This window comes from Ochotona curzoniae, unplaced genomic scaffold (assembly GCF_017591425.1).
Source record: "Ochotona curzoniae isolate NIBS_2020 unplaced genomic scaffold, NIBS_Ocur_1.0 contig_1274, whole genome shotgun sequence".
In the NCBI taxonomy this organism is placed as follows: domain Eukaryota; kingdom Metazoa; phylum Chordata; class Mammalia; order Lagomorpha; family Ochotonidae; genus Ochotona; species Ochotona curzoniae.
Genome location: NW_024465023.1, coordinates 34645364 through 34669534, shown reverse-complemented (window position 1 = coordinate 34669534; position 24171 = coordinate 34645364). Strand labels below are relative to the sequence as shown.

General features: G+C 44.7%; 1 protein-coding gene across 1 annotated transcript in view; it reads left to right on the top strand.

Annotated features, from left to right (window-relative positions):
• The first annotated feature begins 5055 nt into the window (after window positions 1–5055).
• MSN (moesin) overlaps window positions 5056–24171 on the top strand; it is a 67667-nt gene continuing 48551 nt past the window's right edge. Inside the window, exon 1 of the mRNA XM_041001013.1 lies at window positions 5056–5236. Coding sequence (XP_040856947.1) covers window positions 5225–5236 — 12 coding nt within the window. The 5' untranslated portion in view covers window positions 5056–5224. The remainder of the gene's footprint in view (window positions 5237–24171) is intronic.

Sequence of the window (24171 nt, the reverse complement as noted above, 5' to 3'; positions counted from 1 at the left end):
GCGGTCCATTAGTGTGATGAATAATAAATATCCCCAGGCATCTGATACTGGCAAGATGCCTTATCGCTGATGTTTGTTATTACCTGCCTGCTCTCTTGAGCTGCTGTCTGGCTGTGAAGGTGCCTGGGTGATAGGAATCTTAAAATGCATCTCCTTCCTCTGGTATGCCTGATCGCAGCTGGGGACTGAGAAGGTCACAGGTTCAGGCTGATGAAAAGAAGGCGAACTTTGGACTCACATGGTCTGGGCTGGGATCCCTGTCTCAGCATCAACAAGTCATGTGACTTTTGGATCCGTCCTAGAGCCTCATTCCTAAATCAAAAGATTCTTGCAAGGGTTGCAAGGCTAGAAACCGAAATGTGCTTCCCAAGGTTCAGCATGTGAAGTGCACCTCATTAATATTATCCTCTATCCTTTAATCCAGATTCTAGCTTTTGTTTACAAGTAGGCAGAAGACTGATCACAGTCAAAAGTGTGATTTTCCTACTGTTACCGTTTGTAATATCAGCCATTTTTTGTCACCCAGGGGTCTGTTTCTTTTCGAGGACAATGTATATTCTTCTATGTATTCTACGGTTTGTGCAAAGGGCATTCGTCAAGTGTTTGGGCAACGGATGAAGGGGAAGGAAGAGAGAGAAAAGATCTCAGCATGTGGCCTCAGTCTTTGTCTCTGATAGATTTCTGTGAATAGGCCAGAACAGCAGATTCAGATGCTTAGTTCATCCCTCCATCAAGGACTAGCTAAGAGCAAATGTGCCGAGGATGGCAGAAGAAGTCTAATCTAGATGGGAGGGAAATTTTCCCAATAATGGTAAACATGGAAAATAACCCTCAGATAATTCCAAGAGATGTGAAAGTTTTAACAGCTGCTATCCAGTGCATCAAGGAAACAATCTCTTACCCAAGTTGGCCTTGGAACTTAGGACTGTTCCCCACCTAGCTCCTTTCTGTTACTGCCTCTCCTGTACCACACTTCAGTCTCTGAAGGAAAAACGCCTTTTAGAAAGCAGAAACTTCTGTGTTGCAGTAAGCTTAAAACTAAAGTGGGGACAATACTTGGGAAGATATGCTTAAGCCCAATTCAAGTTCTTTCTTGAGCTTGGCATTCACTTTTCACATCATCATCCTTATGAAGGTCTTGCTTTCCATTCCTTCGATTTTGATGTCCAGAGCTCGAGAACAATCCCCGCCCCCAAGGAATTCTGAACCTTTCTAACTGGACCTCAACTCTAGTCCTAGATGCCAAGCCAACTTTTCTCTGGTTGCATCTCTTTCTACCTAATTCAGATGCCATCACCTGGTTTGGAGACCAGTTCCAGAATATCTTCATTCTTTTTTTTTTTTTTAAAGATTTATTTATTTTTATTGTAAAGTTAGATATATATAGAGGAGAAGAGACAGAGGAAGATCTTCTGTCCAATGATTCACTCCTCAAACGGCTGCAACTGCCGGAGCTGAGAGCCAATCCGAAGCCAGGAGCCAGGAGCCTCTTCCAGGTCTCCCACAATGGTACAGGGTCCCAAGGCTTTGGGCCATCCTTGATTGCTTTCCCAGACCCCAAGCAGGGAGCTGGATGGGAAGCAGGGTTGCTGGGATTAGAACCAGCGCCCATATGGGATCCCGGTGCAAGGGGAAGACTTTAACCGCTAGGCTACAGTCCCAGGCCCAGAACATCTTCATTCTTACTGGCCCCAAGTTAGTCTTGTTTGGAAAAAAACATATCTGTGTCCTGAACTTTCTGAATTCGACTCACTTAAAAACATATGCTTCTTCAATCCTCTTACTTCTCTTTCAGAGTAGTTACATATGTGTAGCTGTTTAACCTTTAGTCCCCAAGTATTCTCTGTATAAACATTGGCATAAAAGCTCACCACATTTAAATATAGTTGTGGAAATTAATCTGGCCCAGTAAAACTGCTCTAATTTTTAATTCACATGGCATCACCGTGGGGATAGGTTGGAGGAGCACAGAAGTTCTGATCATAGAAATATCAAAGTTGTTTACACAGAAGTAGGCAACAAAGAGGTGTTTCCCTGGTCATCTTGAAAAACCAGAGAGCACCTCAGCTCTTCCGTGGAGGTGGGAGTCCCTCACAGCCAGTCTCTAAGCCCTGCCCACTGGCTTCTGTCCAGTGAAGTTGGGGGTGGGGTGGGGAGGTTGGTTGCCTCCCTGGTTCTAGTCTCTAACATTCCTTGTTTATATCATTGCAATAGTTGGTTAGCTTTGTTCTATTGTCTCCTCTGTTGACCCTTGAACCCATTCTCTACACTGATTGTCTGGCCTTAGATACCTTCCTTTCTTCTTTCTGCTCTTCAGTTCCCCTGGAGTGAAGGCTAGACTACCCATCTCAGATAGTCTGTATTCTGCATTTCCCAACCTTCTCCTTCGCAGGGCTCCAATCCCACCCTTCTCTTTCACATCCTCTTACCCCCCGAACGGCTTAGCTCTCTTACCTTTTGACAGCCCCTCCCATTCCTGCTTGGATGCTTGCATCCCTTTACCTTTTCCGACACTGTCCACTCACCGCTCTGTGTATGTGTTTGCGTGTGTGTGTGTGTGTGTGTGTGTTTGTGTGTGTGTGTGTGTGTGTTGAAGGGGGGTAGAGTTGGCATAAGAAATGAGGCATGACACACAAGGGGTTTCCACTTTCCAGAAAGTTGGCAGGTTCGATTCTTTCTGTTAAGGCATACTGTCCAGACCTCTATGGGCTCTTGTGAATGTGAATGAAGGAATCAGTGAACACATCAAACTTCCGAGTAAGAAAGGCCCATGATAGTATCAAAAAATGTGATTGATTGCTATTGCTAACTCTGGCTTTTCAGGCTTTCTAATGAGTGTTGCTCTTCTTTGGAGTAGCTGCTGAAGGTGACCGGGCTGTCCTAAGAACGCTGATCTTTATCTTAACGAATAGTTAAAGAAAATGATCTTGGGCCCGGCGGCATGGCCTAGCGGCTCAAGTCCTTGCCTCGAACGTGCTGGGATCCCATATGGGCACAGATTCGAATCCTGGTGGCCCCACTTCCCATCCAGCTCCCTGCTTGTAGCCTGGGAAAGTAGTTGAGGATGGCCCAAAGCCTGGGGAGCCTGCACCCGTGTGGGAGACCCGGAAGACGCTCCTGGATTCTGGCTTCGGGTCGGCATAGCATCGGCCGTTGTGCTCCCTTGGGGAGTGAATCATCCGACGGAAGATCTTCCTCTCTGCCTCTCCTCCTCTCTGTATATCTGACTTTCCAATAAATAAATAAATCTTAAAAATAAAGATATATAAATAAATCTTAAAAACAAAGATATGCAGAGAGGAGAGACAGAAAGGAAGATCTTCCGTCCGATGATTCACTCCCCAAGTGAGCGCAACGGCCGATGCTATGCTGATCCGAAGCCAGGAACCTTTTCCGGGTCTCCCACGCGGGTGCAGGGTCCCAAAGCCCTGGGCCGTCCTCGACTGCTTTCCCAAGCCACAGGCAGGGAGCTGGATGGGAAGCGGGGCTGCCGGGATTAGAACCGGTGTCCATATGGGATCCCGGGTGTGCAAAGCTAGGACCTTAACCACTGCGCCACCGCGCTGGGCCCAATAAATAAATCTTTTTTTTTTTTTTTTTAAAAAAGAAAATGATCTTGATTAGGAACTTTGTTTTTGCTAGTGCGCAACTGAGGTACGTTGCTTCATGGCCCCCATTAGGCTGGGAAAGCAGAGGAGGAGGGGAAAGGACTCTTGGTTTCTAAGTGTTAACCCGGGGTGAATCCTTATGCAACCTAGCTAGGCTTATCTCTTGCCCTTGGGAGGCTACTTTTCTTTCTCATCCTTTCATAATAACAGAGCAGGAAAGGACCTTGAAAACCCAGGAATCCAGACCATTCTTGACATACAAGGGGAAACTCTATGCCAGAGAGGGAAAGGGACTTACCAAGATGGAACAGTGGTCAGGGTGGTTAAGGGCAGGACAGAGCCAGGTGTCCTGGTACCCTTCTTAACCGTCCTGCTATTCCAAACTGCCTCACCATCCCTGAAATATGGATGGTTCTGCTCAGACCACTCAGATCATGACCCTGCATGGTCGCTGAAGGAGAACAGAAAAAAAAAAAAAAAAGAAGAAGAAGAAGAAGAAAAAAAACCAGGACGATGAATAGTTGCTTTCACTTGGGTTTAGCCAGATTACAAGTACAGCCTAGAACAGTTCAGTTTTTGGAATCTGTGACCTTCACAAGAAGTAGAAACGGAGCTGACAGACATACTGGAAGAAAGTGGAGTGTGTGTATGTGCAGAGGTTGAGGGGGCTACATCCTACCTGAGGGAATCGGCACCTCCTTAAAAAGTGAATGTATTAGGGGAGAGACTGAAGGATCAGGGCTGTGATTTAAGGAAGGTACAGACTAGGATCTGGAGGAAAGAAAATGAACAAAAGACAGGGACGGGGCTCAATTCTGATGAAAATAGGCAGTGAACAAGGATGGAGATGAACTATGATCCAGAAAGAGTCCTATTGAAGAGGCTGGATGAAGTGTTGAAGGGGCTAAGACAGTTTATTCAGGATAAGAGATGTGGATCTTTTAAGGATACCAAGGGGGTAATAAGTTGTGACAACAGGGAGCCGAGCTGAATTTCAAGGATGGAAGTCACACCCAGAGCAATAACTTTCTAAGGCTGCCTTGAGAGGGAACAAGCAGCTTTGATTGGTAGTGAGCTCTCCATCAGTGGAAAAGTTGTAGTCAGGGACTGCAGTAAGCAACTGCCAGGGTGCGGCCCAAGGTCTGGCCCCCTAATGGGGGCGGAGCCGGGGCCGATGGCCCCGACGCGCGGGGTTAGGGTCTTTGAGTGAAGTGAGAGAGGAGCAGGGTGGGTCTGAATGAGGAATGGGAATCCCCCCCTTGGGCTGCCCGGCTCAGCTCGGCCCCCCACGTGGCCGGGGTGGCCGGGCTGGGCGGGGCGAGGCCGGCGGGGCGAGGCCGGCGGGGCCGCGGGGAGGCGGCGCGAGGGCGGGGAGCGGCGCGCGGAAGCCGGGCCACATAAAGGAGCGGGCGGTGCGACGGGGGCGGCTCTTTCCTGGGTGGGGTTTATGAAGTCGTGGCCCGTTAGCAGGAAGCCGAGCAGTCGCCCCGACACTAGAGAGGGACCCAATCCGAGTCCCCGACACCAAGTCCGAATCGTGTGGACTGAGTGTTCCGGGCTGCCCGACAGTTCCTAGCCAAACTTCGCCAACTCCCGCCGCCGTTGCCGCCGCCACCATGCCCAAGACGGTGAGTGCCGGAGTGGGCGCTGTAGACATGGGGGGGGGGGGGCTCACGCTACCCCTCGTGGCCCGTTGCTGGTGGCCCCGGACTTGGTCGGCGACCAGTCCGCCTGGGACGCCGTGCCCTCAGCCACGGCCTGGAATCGGGAGGGGCACTGGAGGGACTCTCGCGGTGGAGGGGGTGTCCAAGATCCAAGTGTGGACAGGGTGGGGCCGGCTTTTTTTTTTTTTCTCCCTCAGGATCCAGTTTCTTGTGTCGGGGATGCGGCAAGGCTTCACTGGGGGTTCATGGGCTTCTGTTCCCCCCCCCCCCCCCGGGGCCGTGGACGCAAGGGCGATGGCTGTGGTTGAACGCTTTCTCCAGCTGGGCGGGGGGGGGGGATTGGCGCGTTTCTGGGGAAAGGCTGCCCCTGCCCGGGAGGGGCCATGGGAACTGAGAAACTGGGTGGAGGGAGGGAGTTGCTTAGGGCGGATCCCGTGCCCCCACTCACCTTCCCCACAGCCTCTCCCAGGGTGGCTCCAGCTGTTACCCACTAGGAACGTGAGACCAGAGGTGTGGAAGGGTTCATCATGTAGGCTGCTACCCTCTCTACCAAGGTACTCCAACACTTTACTAGGCACCGCGCTGAAGAGAGGCCTAGGCCACTTCCTGGGAGAGGGGACGGGATCCCTGCCCTTGCCGTTAATGCCTCTCTGTCCTCTCCAGGCTATGCTGTGGTGAGTTCTCTGCTGTGGGGGCCCCGCACCTCTGGAGAGCAGTGGTTGAGGCTGAGATCCACCCCACTGGCTGTTGTGAGAAGAGCAGAAGTCTCATGGGAATGGGGCCTAGGGGGGCCGGATGCCCAGGAGGGAGGGGCGGAGGAGGAGTGTGCCTGACTAATGAGCTCTGCTCGCTTTTGTGCAAGTCATGCCAAATGGCTGCTGGGGCCCTTCCCTTGTTCAGGAAGGCCTGGTGACCACCCTCGCTTGCTTGAGTCTCTTAGGCCAAGCAACCTATTGAGCTGCCTAGGTTAGCGGGGCTTCCAGACCTGTCTGCCTGAAACTGCCAGGGCCTTGGAAAGCTGGGACAAGGACAAGGAGCTTTGAGAAGGGCTGAGAGACCCTGGGATGAGAGGAGAACCTGGAGCACAAGTCTCTGGGTGTGTGTCGGAGCTTTGGTTGCCATGTTGTGTTCCAGTCTCACTGCCAATTCATTCTTGCCTTTCCAGAACCTGGACCTTCAGAAATACCGAGTTTTGAACAAGTTGGCACTTCCACTAGCTCTGTTTTTTAAACTGCCCATGGTTTTACAACATAGGGCCTTTCTGCAAGGTCTTCCAACGACCCTCTACAAGCAAAGTGAGGGAAAATGGGGAAAACCCGCTGTCTTTGCCAACACAGATTATAAAGATCCTTCTAAAAGGCTCTCTTGGTGTTTGTCTCCCTGTCGTTGACTGATGACTCCACTTAAGTTGTGATCTTGCCCAAACTATGGAGTAGGTTTCTAGGAGTATACTCTGCTTTGTAGCCTCCTCGTGGAGTAACTCATCCTCAATTTTGAGATATTAAAAATTTTAAAAGTTATTTCAAGTATATATATAAAGTATATATATATATATATACATATATATATATATATAGAGAGAGAGAGAGAGAGAGATCAGTTTTCTATTCCTAATTCACTCCTCAAATGCCCAGTCATGCCTAAGCCAAGCTAAAGCCAGGATCCTGGAAGTCCATCCAGGTCTCCCACATTGGTAGCAGGGACACAAGTATTTGGACCATTTTCTGCTGCCTTTCCAGGTGCATCAGTAGGAAGTTGACTTGAAAGTGGACTTGAAATGGCACTTTGCTATGGACTTTGCTGTGGTTCTCTCAAGTGGCAGCTGTGCTACAACGCCTGCCATGATAATCTGACTTTTAACACAACTTGAGAAGCCTAGAAATTGCGTTGAAGTTGCTTTAACCATCTCACCTCAGCCAAAATTTGCACAGAAAATTTGGTGATCTTTTCCTTGGTTTGGAGACAGATTAGAATATGAATTGTTTGAGATCAGTCTTGGGGTACAAGAAGTACCTGACTACTGAAGGGACTTTATGCAAATTGAGTGAAACTTGAACCGAATTGGAAGGAGGGGATTAAATTTTCATACAGTGGAAGCATTAGAGAATTTTCCATCCTGTTAGACTCAAGAAATGGTCAAATTTTATAAGAACTATTTCATTCCTGTTAAGACCATAGAATCTTACTCTGAAAGGTACCCAGAGACTACTGTTCTAGTATATCCCCCATGTAGCACTAATGTGACTATTTACAGCTATAAGAAAGGACCTACCTAAGGGCACATAGTGACTGAGCCAAGAATCAAGTTCAGATATTCTGATACCTGTTGCACTGATAACCTGAGTTCTCGAGGTTTGAGCTTATTCTCTTTCCCAAAGCAAATTGCACTCATTCCCAGGACTTCATGATCCCCAGAAAAGGGAAGTAGGTAATTTGGGCATAGGGACCAACTGTGATGTTTGTGTGGTCTCTTGGTAAGATCTAGGAGTATTACTAGATGCTCCGCTTTTCTTATTCTTTGTCCTAAAGCTGATGTGTCTAGGGGCATACCCTAATTCACTGAATACTGGCCAGTAACTTTTTTCCCTATTGCCCATTCTTTATTCAGTGCTGTACTTTAGGCTATTTCTGGAGTATGACAGAGGAGGGTAGTGGAAAATCAAACCCGTTCATTCATGTGAACCGTGTCTCCAGTGTATGCAGGGTCAGTTTCGCTTTTATAGCCAATTGTCTCGCCTCATCAGCACAGTTTCCCTTAAATCTGTTAGAACATGTCTTACCCTCCTCTCCCCCACCTTTTCTTTTTGTCATTCTTGCACTGCTTCTGGTTGCCAGTTTTCTGAGTTTGGTTTGCCAGGCAGAACGTGGAAGCTTATTTACTACCATCTATATATTTGTTGATGATGAGACAATTAAATTTTTAAAATGTCGGTCATAATCCTCTTAGTTTTAGTTTTAATTACAACACCTTTGAGACTCTCCCAGATTCCCTAAATATACATTAGTTTGAGTTTTCTAGGTGCTCTTAAGTTTTGTATTTCATCCCTGTAGGAGTTATTAAATGCTGGAGTTGAGAAGTTTTTTTCGTAATGATCAAATTTCATCTTTCTCACTCTATAAGTAGAGACTGAGACCCATGATAGGAAGGGACTAACCTAGAGAGGTGTGACATATCAGTAGATATTAAAGGGTCAATCTTGGTAAAAGCTCATTGATTTGCTGGGCTTTTAGCCCTAGATCAACAGATCTAGGCAAAGGAGATCAAGTGGTCGTTTCATGGAACCATCCATGTGACCAGACATAGAGTCCAGCTCTTGTGATATTTGAGGGCTTCTGGGTATGCCTTCAGCTAAACTTTAACAGGGTCTCTGTGCACTGTTTATTGTCCTGCCATTCCTAACATTGCTTGAGCCACTCGAGTGGCACAAAAGTGGTACTTGGTGAATAGGAGACAGAATCTCAGTTTTTTAACCCTTGAGCTAGCTTTACCCTGTAGAGCTCAGGGTGAGGTAAAGGCTCAAGTTTGGAGGCTCTGTGGGAGAGTTTCCCATATCCACTTCTTTGGCTCTGTAGTTCACTCAGTCCTTTTTCAAAGTGTAGATGATAGAGGTAGAACAGGAACCATCTTGGGGATTTCCTTGAGGATTGATTTTGAACAATGCTGTGGTCAGGGAGAGGCTGGTAGGGCAAGCAGGCCTTTGTGGGACCCTCAAAAGCAATTAATATGCCCTGTCTTAGGCTTGGTTGCTCTGTGAATGAATGATAGATGTGGTATTGACCATGAATCTGTTAACTTTGCATTACTCTTTAGTTGCCTGTAACAGTAGCTTCTTTGAAAGTGGTAGTGTCACTTTTCTCTTGCCTTCTCTTTTCATGTGATTTCTTTACTACGTATGGTGGAGCTGGAAAGGACATTTAGAGGTCATCTTGTCTACCCCCTCTGAGACACACACACACACACAGACACAGACACAGACACAAACACCAGCACCACTCTTCTAAACATAATTCTTTAGGGTTGAGATGATATGACAGCTACAATTATTCTGAATTGGTTCTAATGGTGTTGCTTGGCAACAGTCTGTCTTAAGTCCCTTTGTATCTTCTTCAGAGTTCCCCCACCCACTGGAATTTGTATACTTAGGGGCCTAGGAGGGAGAAGATTTGTGTATCAGTACTATCGGGGTTGGGCCTTTGATGGCCAGAGCTGCTCTGATCTTCAAAGATAGATTTGAGGCTTTCTGTGATCTTACAAAGATAGGACTCAGTTTGATGATTTGCTTCTTCCCTAACTCAGTATGTGCTTCCCCCCCCACCCCCCCACCTCATTCTTTTGCCTCCAAAGAAAAACAAAACAAAACAAAGTACAAAGGTGGTCTCCTTTGGGAAAGTCTATTGGTCAGATGAAGGGTGTGGTCTTTTCATGATTGACTGGCTCTGCCGTTCATCTCTCCACCATTTTCATGCTCGATAGAGCTGAAAAACCTTTCAATCCCAGATTCTAATTTGTGGTACAGGAGCTGTTACTTTGGAGGGTTAGCTCAGGATTCCATCAATTTGGAAGGTAGATGTTGGAAAATGGACTGTAACACTGAATTAAAAAAATTTTTTTCTTCTTTACTTTCCATGTGAGAAGGATCACTTTCCTGTCATTAGTAAAGTAGATCTTTAGGCAAAGTCTCTCTCTGGCCCTCAGTCTGTTGCTTGTCATGAGGGGCTATTCCAGTAATTCGTGAACTCTAGGGACTCTTTCTAGTACATCTTCAGCCTTTTATGTAAATGCTCATTCCTTCAGATCATCTACTTTCCTTGTTGAAAATTTTTATTTCTTTGAAAGGAAGGGAAGAAAGGGAACAAAAGAGAATGAGAGGTCTTCCATCTGCTGGTTTTCTTCTCAAATTGCCACTGGAGCTGGACTAGGTCAAACCCGATAGTCTGGGTCTCCTTGGTGGGTAGCAGGGACCCAACTACTGGAGCTATCACCTGCCTCATCCCAGAATATGTATCATCAGAAAATTGAAATCGGAGCCATGATTTGTACCCAGCCACTCTGGTATGGAATTTGGGAACCCGAGTGACATCTTAACTGCTATGCAAGCAGTTGTCCCCAATTCAGACTTTATTTTGCTAAAATTTGAGTTTCTAAGTGTCAGGAAGTGTTGGAAATAAAAAGTTAAGCAGTACTTGCTAAAATGTATCTTCTTGCCCTCTTACATTTCAGAAGAGTTTTTTTTTTTTTTTTTTTTTTCTTTTTTTCTGAGTGCTAAGTTCAGACAGGGGAGTTTTGGGAGTTGGCTGGTTTCAAGTGGACCTGACAAAACTGCTTGTAGGCTACTTTTGGCCGATTTTCCTTGAATTTATTGTGTGTGTGTGTTGGGGGGGGGAGAACTGTGTTTTTCCTTACTGAAGAAATAAACTAAGTGAAATTGTATGTTGGAAGTTGTGGGTTGACCGAACAAGAACTTCATAAGTTTCCCTGCCTTTTTCCTCCTATTTTCCAGTGTTTGCCTGATAGCTATATGGAATCCCTATACCGTTATGTTGAAAGGCCAGAGAGCTCTTGGATTGTGTTTCCAATTTCTTTTTATCCTGATGAGGGTGGATATCTCGATATATTCGTAGCTACTGAGTAACTGGTAGATGTAAAAGAATGCGTCCATTTTCAGTGTGCCGAGGAAGGGCTGTTCGGTGCAGGGTTTCAACTGTATCTGTGTTTAGGGAAGCCCAGAGCTTCATCACACTTCAGCTTCCCTTTAGCAGATTGTTCTCGGTGATCTGGGTTTCTCACAGGAGTGAATTGAACAACAAAACATCTGACTGAACTGGCCTTAAACCTTCTAGCTCAGCTTTTATTCTTTAGAAACAAAGCCCAGAGAAGGGAAGCAATTTGGGTGAACTGGTTAGTAGGGCCTGGACTGAAATCCAGCTCTTCTGGCCTTTGGTACATAGGAAAGGAATTTTGCTTGTATTCGAAATGACATATACCGCTTTGAGTGTGTGCTCATGTTTTCCCTTTGTCCTGGGGATCACTTGACCATGGTGTTATGGCTGACAATGGAAATAGTAAGTCCTAAGTGCTAATGGCTGACTCAGGAGCTTATTTATGAGGGTACATAAAAAAGATGGTAGAAAATGGAATTTAAAAATAAGTTTACTGGGGCTGATGTGATGGCTGAATTGGCTAATCTTCTACCTGCAGACACCAGCACCTCATATGGGTGCTGGTTCACATCCCAGCTGCGCCACTTCCCTTCCAGCTCCCTGCCTGTGACCCGGGAAAGCAGTAGAGGATGGCCCAAAGCCTTGGGACCCTGCACCCATGAGGGAGGCCTGGAAGAAGTTCCCAGCTCATAGCTTTGTATTGGCTCACCTCTGGTCATTGTTGTGATTTTGGGAATGAACCAGTGAGTGAAAGATATTTCTCTCTGTAAATCTGTTTTTCCAATAAAAATAAAACTGAAAAAATAAGTTTACTTTGGGGCAAAAAATTTTTGAAACCCAGGCATAGCGTTTTCATAATATGCATTTTCCACGGACTTTTTGGGGGTATTCTCATACGTGGTTCAGGCTCTGATCTTATGTTGGGAAACCTTTGTGATCCTTCTCAAGAAAGTGTATGTTCTGCCTTGGTTGTGAAGCGTGGTGGAAGGCAGATGCATCAGATAGAGTTAGATTAGGAGAAATGACCAGACACATTTTCCTTCTCGAGATTTGGCTTCGCTATGCTAAGATTCTTTAAGGGAGAATAGTTATTTCTTGTCTGTTATCATAGCTAGAGGGTTAGACAAACTGTTCTGGGTCACGTAAAGTTCATAATTTTATAGAAAGGAGAAACTTGGCTCTTTTTGGATTCTGAAGCTGGTAGTCTTCACTGGACTGGCTTACTTTTGGAGAGGTGACTCTGTACCCACGGGCCATCGACTTCCAGAGAATGACTGTGTGCTGATTACATCAACAAAATGGTGGCTGTGGAGTTCCCCTAAACAGCTTATACTGTAGCGACTTTCAGTTAGTGGGTGACTCAGTTCTGGGGCTTCAGAATGACTTTCTTCTCTTTCCTGTGTGCCTGTCACCCAAGTTCCCTGCTTTCTATTTCCTTTTTAATTTTTTTTTAAATAAAAGATTTGTCTACTTGAAAGACTAAGAGAAAGAGGGAGATAGAATTTTTTTGTTTGCTGGTTTCACTCTCAAAAATGACTGCAACAGCTGGGGCTGGGCCAGGCTGAAGACAGGAGCCCAGGACTCCATCCAGGTCTCCCATGTGGGTGCAAGGGCCCAGGTACTTGGACTATCTTCTGCTGTTTTGTTTTTCCATGTGCATTACCAAGGAGATGGATTGGCAATGGAGTGGCCAGAACTTGAACTAGTGTTCATATGGAATGCCGGGGCTTCAGGCAGTGGCTGGATCTGTTCTACTACAATGCTGGCTCCCACCCTTCTAAAATTCGAGTTTGGATCTATTGGAATTCTTACTCAGTTATCCAAGTTGACATGTCTCTTAACTTAGAACATTTATGGTACTTTGCCTTTCCAATTTGATGACAAGTTTTGCTACTGTAGTAACCATTTCAGTTCAGACTTGTGTCTCCTGGCCTTAGCCCTCACTACTCAACTCGAAGTGCTTGTACTTCACATATGGGACAGGTAGCTCTCCAGTACAGGACTTTTCAGGCTTTCCTAAAAAAAAAGGAGCATAAAGTAATGTTGAAAAGCACATATCTGAAAATAGACTGCTTGGACTCAAATAACACCTCTGACCAACTGGTTGTGTAGCCTTGGGCAAGTTGCTTAACTTGCACATCCTTTTCCTCATGTAGCATGAAGGAATTGATAGTGTGCATTGGGTGGACATTTTGATACAGCTTTGGATGCCCACATACTATATTGGAGTGCTGGTTCAACACTCAGTAGTTTTGCTTCTGGTACAGCTTCCTGGTACTGCACCTGGGAAGGCAGTAGATGATTGCTCAAAGATTTGGTCTCCTGCCACTCGTGCAGAAGACCTGGGTGGAGTTCCTGGATACTTTCCAGGTCTTGACACAGCCCTAGCTGTTGCAGGCATTTGGGGAATAAAATAGCAGATGAAAAATCTCACTCCCTCTGTTTCTGTCCATTATCAGATAACTGAAGGTTAAAATATCTTGCTTTAATAATTAGTATAGGTTTCATAGGTTTGTCATGAGGATTAAATGAGGTAACTCAAGTACAGTGCTTACAACTGTGCCTAGTATTTACTTAGTGCTATACAATTATAGTTATTGTAACTCTTGTTTGCTGTTGATTTATATATCTGTTATTTATATATCAATATTATATTGATATGATTAGTGTTCAAGATCCCTGTGCTAGATGGGATGGATGAAAAGTAAGACAGGAACCTGCATAGCATTTATTCAGTGACTACTGAAGAAGGAAGTACTGGTTATTTTAAGTAATATCATTAAAATATATTGAGGATACTACTGCTGCCTTCAAAGATCTCCTATTTAACTAAGGACTTAGGGACAGCTCCCATGAAAGCAGTTTAAGAAGTATATGTGTCGGATGGGGGCATTTTGTAGATTTTGAGGAGAAGGAGGTCTACTCTGTCATGAACTGGATCTTGAAGGATATATGATGATAACACCATTCTGGGTGGAAGGGTGATATGATTTCAGTATATCTAGTGTAAATCAAGTGGCCCAAGGTCAGAGCCCTTGTGAAAATGAAAGAATGGGGTGAGGTGCTGATGGTTTCAAGAAGAACCAGAGAGATGTACATGTAGGCATTGGCTAAGTTGTACTTTCTAGGGTCATTTGGCTATAACAGTTCTTTCTTAATTGGTGGAACTTCTGAAAGAGTCTGGGAACAGGTAGAGAATGTACTTTGGGTTTTCTAGTATTGGAGAAATTAATTTGAAAACTGTTGTCTTTGTTGCTTATGTAGATCAGGAATTGGATCCTTCCTTCATTGTTCCATATGAGCCAAAGCAAGGAACAGAGCTTAATGATCTCTTTCCCTCTCAGCCTAGAGACAGCCTTTAGTTCTCCCAGTGGCTTTGCCATGAGATCAGGTATTTAGGGAAAGGTGGAGATGGAAACAGGTGCCTCGTTGTGATAGGTAGAGGAATGTGGCTTCTTTTGATGAGGGTCCAGTTCTTGAATATGCCTGATGACACAGTCACCAGATCTGCTGCCCTTTACAATGGACTTATTGTGGCGAATGTTAACTCTTGACATAGTTGTTAGGCCACTGATAGGATGAATGGCTCTGGCTTGCCCAGTTAGACTATTTTGCCAAAAAGGTTCTGGGATTGACAACTTTGAGAGCTGAAATATTTTCTCATTCTTGGCAATCCTCCTTTGTGGGAATTTGATGGATACTTTGTGTGACCTGGGTATTGACCAGCACCTGGTGAGTGAAAAGGTGAGCTGTGAAAATTGAGTTACACAAAACAAAGTATAATACTGAGAACTACTTTCCAGGTTATATGTTTGGGTAATGATGGGCCAGAGCCTGGAAGGGGGAACCTCTCAAGTTTGCTCAGTGTTTCTCCCCTCTCTTTAGCCCTGGCTTTCCTTAAGGACCTAGAAAGGATTTCATTTTTTTTTTTTTAAATTACCTATGGTTTAGATAGTTCCTGAACTTATTTTCCTGATATAATCTGCCCCACCCCTACTCTAATTCTTTTTCAGAAAGATGTTTGTTGGATGTTTGTTGAAGTACACCAGGAGAGTCTTTCTTTCCTCTTGTTATCTTTAACTGGAAGTTGACTAATCTGAGGTATGGAGTTTTAGGGTGGGGTAATAACAGCTAATATGGGTATCATTAGTCGTAGAAATCTTTGCTATCTTCAAGAGTTTTAAGTGAGCTAAATTCCTCTTCAGATATTCTTGTAGATACTCCTGGGAGATTGACTAAACCACAGAAGTTTCTTTACTGAGAACAAAAGTCACATAACCTCTTTGTCTTTGGCTTATCTTTTCCCCAGCATGAACAAAATCCACAACATTAGAAGTATGTAAATGGAGTAGAGCAAAGCCCACTACCCTAAGTTATTTATTTCCCTTGGTGCTTAGGCCTTGGTGGCTCTAGTGCATGTTTGGCAAGAACATCTCCCATTTGCTTTCAGGACTGAATTACATTTCTTTTTTTGGATACTTAGAGAGCTGCTGCAGCAGGTTTGAGGTGGGACTGGGAAAATTTGGTTTATTTGCCTTTCTGTCTGCCATAGCCTGGGCATTTTCCTAAGGTTGGGAGTCTGCCTCTTGGCCTTAGGCCAGTTGCTAGAGGAAACCGATGACTAAAGGCTTCCTCCCTGAGACGTCAGCTTCTGGAACCTTTCCTGATGATTCCCTACCAGTCAAGCCTGCCTTATTTGGCTATTTTCTCCCCCCTTCAATGTGCCCCCTCCCTTCACTTCAACTAGTCGTCTGTTCTCCTTTGGTCTAGGGAACGCCTTCTTCAAGTTTATACAATGCTACTTAACAAACTTCTTTTCTTCTTGATTAGAGCTCTAATAGGGAGACGAGTGGGGAAGGAGAGAAGATGAGAGAGCTCTGGAATGACTGTGATTTCTCCACCCCATTTCTTTATCTCCTTTTGCCCTCTTGACTTTGCATGATCACCCCTCTACAGCTTATGACAGCCCAGGAGTGGTCTAACTTGGCCTGAAAGAAAGCTTCGAGTATGGGAGTGGAGTGGGACTAGGGCTCTCAGCATCTAAAACTATTCCTTTGGAGTGCATAAAGCCTTCCAGTTGGTAAATCCAGTTCTCTGTCCATGCCAGTCATATGCTTAGCATTCTCACATGGCTTTCCTGAGTAGGCTGTGTCCAAGCTCCCTCTGCCTCTTGTCCCTAGTTCTGAAATATATAGAGGAGTCATGTTTTTGACATTTATAGCTTGGGGTACCTCTCTGGATATTTTTAATGCTTTTAGTAGAAATGGTATAATAGAATAGTGGACTGAATCAGAATATCTGATTTTTGGTTTCTGCCTCTGATTTATTTTTCATGGGCCAGTTTCCTTATTTGTAAAATAGAGACATTGGCTTTTTTTTAACGACATTTCGTGCTCACTCATCAAGAGGATACTAAAGGATTTTTGGAAAGAATATGATGAAGCAAAGAGGAGGAAGTTGCCCTATCCTTTTTAGAATGGCACTGAGGGTGTCATTTTCTTCCCTTAGATATCAGTGTGCCCTGGAGGTTTTGGATCTGTCTACCACACAACTTACTATAGGGTCGTGGCTTGAGAGACAACTGTTGATCAACTACTTAAAAGAAAAAAAAAAGATTTATTTATTTAAAAGGCAGAGTTACGGAGGGAAGAGGGGAGAAAGTGGGACCTTTCGTCTGTTGGTTCACTCTCAAGATAGCCTCAGTCACCAGAGCTGGGTCTGTCCAAAGCCAGGAGCCAGGAAGGAGTTTCTTCTGAGTCTCCCATGTCAGGTGCAGGGGCCTAAGGACTTGGACTATCCTCTACTGCTTTCCTAGGCCATGAGCAAGGAGCTGGATCAGAAGTGTAGCAGCCGGGACACAAATTAGTGCCCACATGGGATGCTGGACATGGTAGGTTGTACCTTAGCTTGATATGCTACAGAGCTGGCCCTGACCAAGTACTTTTGGTGGAGTGTTGGAATCCAGCCTGCTGACTTGTTACTGGCTTTTTTGGGTCACTGGTGACTCCAGGAAAAAGAGGAGACCTTTTGATTGGTCACTGTTGCATCATGGTCGGGGGAAGAGCAAGAAACAAACTAAAACTGATTGTAAAGGAGATTTATCTTCCTCTACTGCCTTCCCCTACAACATCCTTCTGTTAGGGCCATGAAATTGTTTTTGGCTGAATTTTAAATTGCTAAGCTCCCCTTCCTCTTCCTCTGTCTGAGTCACTGGCGTCTATGTTGCCCTTGGATGGGAAGAGCTAAGTGACGTGAACTCGGGTGGAGCAAGGGATCGCCACATGGCTAGCATTGAATTTTCAACTGATTATTGCATCTTGTGAATATGGCTTCCTTTTATGTTATACCAGTAGACCAAAAGAGAGGGAATTCTGAATTTCCTGTGAGTGCCTGTGGGACATATATAAGTTTCTGGGAGATGATATCACCTTGTCTGGATCTAATTTCCTGTTCCCCTTCCTCCTCTACTTCCTACCAACTGACAATTTATCATGTACTTTCTTGTGAATCAGGGATCCCAAGCAATGCTTTAGCCATCTAGGAATTGGTCATGATCATGAGCTTCACCTGCTCTGAGCTCCCAAGAGGACACTCAAGTAAATGGCTGGCAACTCTCTTCCTTCCATAAAGAATAAGTTCCTAAAGTAATTTAACTAGAGAAGGCTTAATTGGGTAGAGCTTGGCAATGCTGTGAAGGGAGGAGGAAGTTAGAAAGATTCTTGCCACAGCACTGGGTAAGAATGTCCCTTGGGTCATGCTGAAGCTTATTGTTATGAGCAGCTGTCATGTTGGCAGCTCCACGTATTTCATACACATAGGTTATTAAGGATGTGTAGCTGCCGGTGGTAAATCAAACTGACTGTTGGTGATGGTGGGGAGAGAGTAGGCAGGTATACTTGTGGAAGAAAGAGAAGGAATGTGGAGTCAAATGAGAGAACGATAGTTATTTTTATATTTTGCTCCCATTTGTAAAACCCAAAATGGCACTGGCAAAATTCGGCAGATAGAGGAATTATCTATAAATCTATGATGTCAGCACAACAATTATTATTTGTATTTCTTGTCATGTCTCATATATGTTCCCTAGTTTCCCTTAGTGCAATTGTGGTGTACATAATAATATTACTGCTTTTCTTCTAGTTAATGTAACACTAAAAACGTAAGTTCTGCTTGATTTTAAAAAGTGAACATTTTAATAGCTTTGTAAAATTCCATTGAGTGGCTCTGCAATAATTTACTTAACCATTCCTCTTTTATGGGGCATTTAGATTACTCACAGGATTCACTAGTGTGTGAACATGAAAAATCTGAACCCCTTAGCATATCATTTAGCAAGGCTCCTTTGGTATTTGTCCCCATCTTAGTACCCTGTTCAAATTTAGCTTCCACTTATTCGCACATGTATAATGTGCTGTATAGCTCTGGGGATCAAAGTTTCCCAGCATAGCTATGTATACCTTTTATGTTTTACTGCCCAAGCTTGTATCTCTCCTTTCAGCATGAAATGTTAGGTGCCTCCTCTTCACCTTCCCTGACTCTATGTTGGCTCATTGGAAGCTTTCTTTATTATTCCCTATTAGTATTGCATCATTTTGAACCCAGTGTACTTTGTAAGAATCTCTACTATGATACTTCCCATGCACCACTCCAGATATCTAGGCTCCCGGAATTTCTCCTAAGAAAAACTTGTGGATTGGAAAGCTTCTAAAACCTCCTATTATCTTCCCCAGGTGACTAGGTATGGGTAAAGTCACTGATGCACATGGTGAGGGAACAGCAGTAGCACAGTGTGCATGGAATCTGGCCAAGCACCTGGAAGGACATACTATGCATTCGTAATAGAGAAAATACAGCTTGAAGAAGGGAAGGGAATATTAGGGAGGAGGGGGCCTGAGGGTAAGGACAAGGAAAGCCTAGCTGATCATGATCCACCATTGCAAACTTCCTGAACCATTCCAGATCTGTTTCCCATCTGTGGAATGGAAAGAATACTAGTACCCTGCTTTTTACTACTGGGAGGAGGGTTCATCATGCACTCATGCACTTATAAGTGCTTTGTGAGATGGGTGGGTATGGGTGAGGGAGGGTAGGCTCAGGATAGTCCAGCATTTTTGTTCCAATTAGTGTCTTCAAGTTCTGTCCAGTATGTTTTTCCGATCAGGTCTCTGAGCCAGAGGCTACAATCTCCATGGGCATCACCTGGGTGCCTTGCAGTCTGGTTCTTTGTAGTAGGAGGAATGCAGGGCAATGCTAACTTCCCATTCACCTGGTGAAAGCACAGACCTCAGAAATGGCCACAAGTGGCTAAGGAGAGAGGTAGCACTTTCTTCTTAGCTACTAGAACCAAATTAAATGTTATTATGATAGAGGGAATCCTAAAATTCCTGCAGTTGGAAGTAGAAGTATTTGTAGAAGCTGCAGTGAAACTGGGCACTTTTCTCATATCTTTTCGTTCTAAGCCTGCCATGCACCTTTTGGAGGGGCAGATCTTGATGTTCAACTATACGCTTTTTTTTTATTCTTAAAAAAAGAGATTTACTTATTTTTATTGGAAAGGCAGTTATACAGAGAGAAGAGACAGAGGGGAAGATCTGTCTGATGGTTCACTCCCCAAGTGGCTGCAATGGCTGGAGATGAGCTGGTCCGAAGCCAGGAGCCAGGAACCTCCTCCAGGTCTTCCACAGGGTGCAGGATCCCAAAGCTTTGGGCCATCCTTGCCTGCTTTCCCAGGCCACAAGCAGGGAGCTGGATGTGAAGTGGAGCTGCCGGGATTAGAACCGGCGCCCATATGGGATACCAGTGTGTTCAAGGCGAGGACTTTAGCCGCTAGGCCATGCCGCCCGGGCCCTCAACTATACACTTTTGAGGCTTGCTCCTCCCAGCTATCTTGGACACGGGAACTATCCAAACCAAATTCAAGGTTTTTGGGTTAACATTCTTGTGTATGTGCTTTTTGTTTTTACCACATACTGTCTGTGTTTCTTGCTGATGTCTTTTCATTGGCACATTCCCAGTCTACCCCAGGGTTTTATGTTTATGCTTTATTTTTTGTGAAGAAACGAGTTACCTAAACCTTGTAACACGTATCAAATGGGAAAGGACTTGCTCAGAATTAAGCAAAAATTGGTCCTGAAGCCAAGACTCTCAGGAGTAGGTTCTTTCTTCTGTGTCACTCTAGTCCATTAGAAGGTAAATTTCTTGAGGACAGTGATGTTTTCCCACTACCCATTGTGTCATGGTTCCTGACATAGAGTAGGTACTCAAAAAATACAAGAATGCTTCAAGGAGCTCATGAAGGGGCAGGCATTTGTCTCGCAGCCAAGCTTCTTGTTAAGGTACCAGCATCTCACATTCTAGTATCTGAGTCTTAGTCTCAACTCCAATTCCTGATTCATTTTCTGCTAATGCAGATCTTGGGAACCATGGTGGTAGTTCAAGTATTTGGGTTTCTGCCACCCATGAAGGAGACTGAGTTCTGGCTCTGGGCTTTGGTGTGGCTCAGCCCTGGCTGATGAGGATATTTGGAATGAGCCAGCAAATGAGAACTCTGTTTATGTGTCTGGATTTAAAATAAATACAATTTCTTTAAAGAAAAAAGAACCTCAGAGAAAATGCACATTATCTCTCAATTCCATTTTCTATGAATTAATAAATATATATTTTCATTTGAAAGGGAGATTGATAGAGAAGGAGAAACAAATGCAGAGAGGGAGAAAGATAAATCTTCAATCTGTTTCATTCTTCAAGTCGTTGTGAAAGCTGGGGCTGAGTTAAGCCAAAACCATGATTCCAGAACTCTAGCCGGGTCTCCCACAAGGATGATAGGGAACCAAGTAACTGGGTCATCATTCACTACCTTCCTAGATTCATTAGCAGGAAGCTGAATCGGAAGCAGAGTACTTGGGACTCAGAATAAGGACTCTGATATGCGTGTATCCTATCAGAAAATTCTGAATAGGGGCAGCTTAAACTGCCATAGTGCCCAACCCGCTATGAACTTTTTGAACCCCTCCTATGTGTCAATTAGAAGTGTTAGTGGCTATTATTTTCAAGTCAGAATTGTCTTCTTCAGAATCCTTTAGCTAGATGTATCAGGGAGCCAAACAATAATCCCAGTAGTTCACAGGAAGGTGCCTCATGTGGCAGGATGGGCCTTGATACCGTAGAGCTCAGTAGTGCCAGGGAAGGGGAAAATATTGTCCCTCCATGCACTCTGGAGAGCCTGTTTATCTGATAGTGCCCACTTATTCACAGCCAATTTCTACTGCTTTTTTCCATGTCTTCACACAATACAGCAGTGTTCATGTCAAGGGGAATATTCAAATCAAAGCTGATTCTAACTGTGCAAGCATTTCTATCCGCCTTTGTGAAGCAGCCCAGAGTTTGACTATGTAGAGTACATATTTGAGGCATTACCCAGTTTAAATTTTTTTTTTGTATGTGCCCTGCTCATTATGGCATAGCCACCAGGCAAGGCTGCATTGTGTAATCTAATCCTGAGAGGTTTGTGCCCCTGAGGTTTAGGAATTGGATGGCCCCGTGATCAAGGCTGGGCAGAGCCATGCACTGATTAGAGAGGATAGCAGTGAGGTCTTGGAGATCAGCATGTTGGGGCACCCGGCAGTTGCCTATTCCTGTTGCCATAGTTGCTCCACCCCACAGCTGCCTGTGGGCACTAAGATACATATTTTTTTTTGAGAATTTGTGCATGATTTGGATAAGATAAAGTAACTTGTGGAACAATTAGGAAAACTTTTACCCTTATCCACTCTTGTGAGAGTTGGTATGGGCAGCATTTGGAAAGAATAAGCTTGAGCTTACCTTGGATGCCCCAACACAGAGAGAGCCTGTGAGGGGCACGTTGTCTTTAAAGGACCTCTTCCATCTGTGTTTTTTTTTTTTTTTTTGCAGTGCAAAGCTAGAGACTGTACAAGGAATGTTAACAAAGGCTGTTGGTACAGCAGATTTAAATAAGCACAGAGTTTGTAAGGTTTGGTTAGTTTTTACTGTACAGCTAATATATATTTGCCATGAGAAAAGCATTAAGTCCCATGCCTTCTGCCTGTGACTCTTCTCTCTAGATACAGCCAGCACATACCCAATGAGTTACATGTGTGTACATTCTTAAAATACACTTATACTTTTAAGCTTAGTACATATTGGCCATACTTTAATGTCAAGTTAGTTTAAATTTCATGTAGGTCTATCAATAAACAAATTAGTGACAGAATGGAAAACTTTCACTTGCATACAGATAAAGGGCAAGATTCTTCAACAGGTGCAAAATCAAAAGTTTGTTGTATTGTATGGGCTTGCCTGCCTGAGAGAGACTTTCTGAGGAAGATAGGATTTGTGGATCCTTCTGTTAGAACAGAGAGTAAGAGCTACCTGCCGTTTCCCTTACCAAGTTCAATAGACCCCATTTGTAGGAATTTCTGCGATTTGATCTGTGTGTGGTCCTAGTGGAGTGATTGGTAGTAGGATAAAGCCCTTTATGGTACATAATATGGCCACCCTCTACGCACCACCCTCCGTTCTGTGATTTTGCCAATTTTGGGCTAGTTTGATTCTAGAAAGTGCTGGAGAGTCCTACTCCTCAGAATACCTCTGGCTGCTCACAGGAAAGTAGCTGTGTCAGTAATTCTGTGTTTGTGTGTGTTGGTGGTGGGTGCATGCCTTTCCAGTCTTCCCCAAAGACAAGCAGTGGGAGGGCCTGTCAGTGATCAGTAAAACTCCCTAAGAATCCTGCTTCCCTCCTTGCCACCACTCCCCAGTAACATTGACCGCGTGGCGGAAGAGTGGAAGTTTGCAGTTGAAGAATTGAGGGAGATAGGGGTGTAAGAAATACAAATAAGCATACAGCACATGTTGAAAATACACACACACACACACACACACACAGATCTAGTGATGGTTGGTCCTGATTTTCAAAGCTTGCTACATTGAGGATATTGATCATGTGGAAGGAGACTAGCCAGGAGAAGAGAAGCAGAATTACCAGAAATGCTGGCTCCTTTCTGCCCACTCAATGCAGGCCCCACCCTTTTCTTGTATTCTTAGTTCCCAGACTTCTACGGTGGGTGGAGCCAAGCTTCTGGTTGCTCAGCCTTTAATCCTGGAGTCTCTGCTACCAGAGGTTGACCTTGGCTGGGCTGCGCCTACAGGCCAATGCAGGAACTATTGCCTTCCCTTTCAGAGAAACAGGAAACTGCATGTGGAGTGTGAGCAAGTGATTGGAGTTTTCTGAACCATTGTGAGGCACAAAGAGAAAAGTTCTGAGATTGGACTCCAAAAAAGGAAAGGAAATGACATCAATTTTTTTTTCTATTTATTTTGGAGGGAGGGAGGGAGGGAAGGAGAGGAGCGGGATACACACACACACACACACACACACACACATATATATAGAGAGAGAGAGAAAAGAGAGAGAGAGAGAGATGTGGAGAAGGAGCAAGGGAGAGAGAGAGAGCCTGCTTGGTTCAAGTCAAATGCCCTCAACAGCTGAGGCTGGGCCTGGCTGAAGCTGGAAACTGGGAACTCAGTATTAGTCTCTCATGTGAGTGGCAGGGACCTAACTACTTCAGCCAACATCTGCTACCTGTCAGGGTGCTCATTAGCAGGAAATTAGAATCAGAACTGGAGACAGGACTCAAACTGAGTGCTCAGGGACAGGATGAGGATATCCCAAGTAGTTCCTTAACCACTAGGCTGAATACCCACTCTACTATTTGCCATTTTTAATAATTTTTAGGTCCAGTTAGGAAGAGTTGGTTCTGAAATATCTACAGACATTGATTTAGGATTGCAGTGACATTTTTTTTTTTTTTAAAAATGTATTCTTAATTGAAAGGCAGAGTTAGAGAGAGAGAGGGAGACAAAGATCTTCCACCTGCTGGTTTACTCCCCAAATGATTGCAACAGCTGGAGCTGAGCTGAGCTGATCTGAAGCTGGAAGCCAGGGGCTTCTTCTGAGTCTCAAATGCAGGTGCAGGGGCCCAAGGCTTTTGGCCAACCTCTGCTGCTTTCCCAGGCATTTATCGGGGAGCTGGATCGGAAGTAGAGCAGCCTGGGCTAGAACTGGCACCCATATGGGATGGCAATGCCAAGGGCTGAAACTTAGCCTACTGTGCCACAGTGCTGACCCCCTAATAATGTTTATTTTTAACATTTACTGTGTGACCTTGAGGAAATCCCTTATTCTCCTTGAGCATGTCATTTCTAAAGGGGAATGATAATAC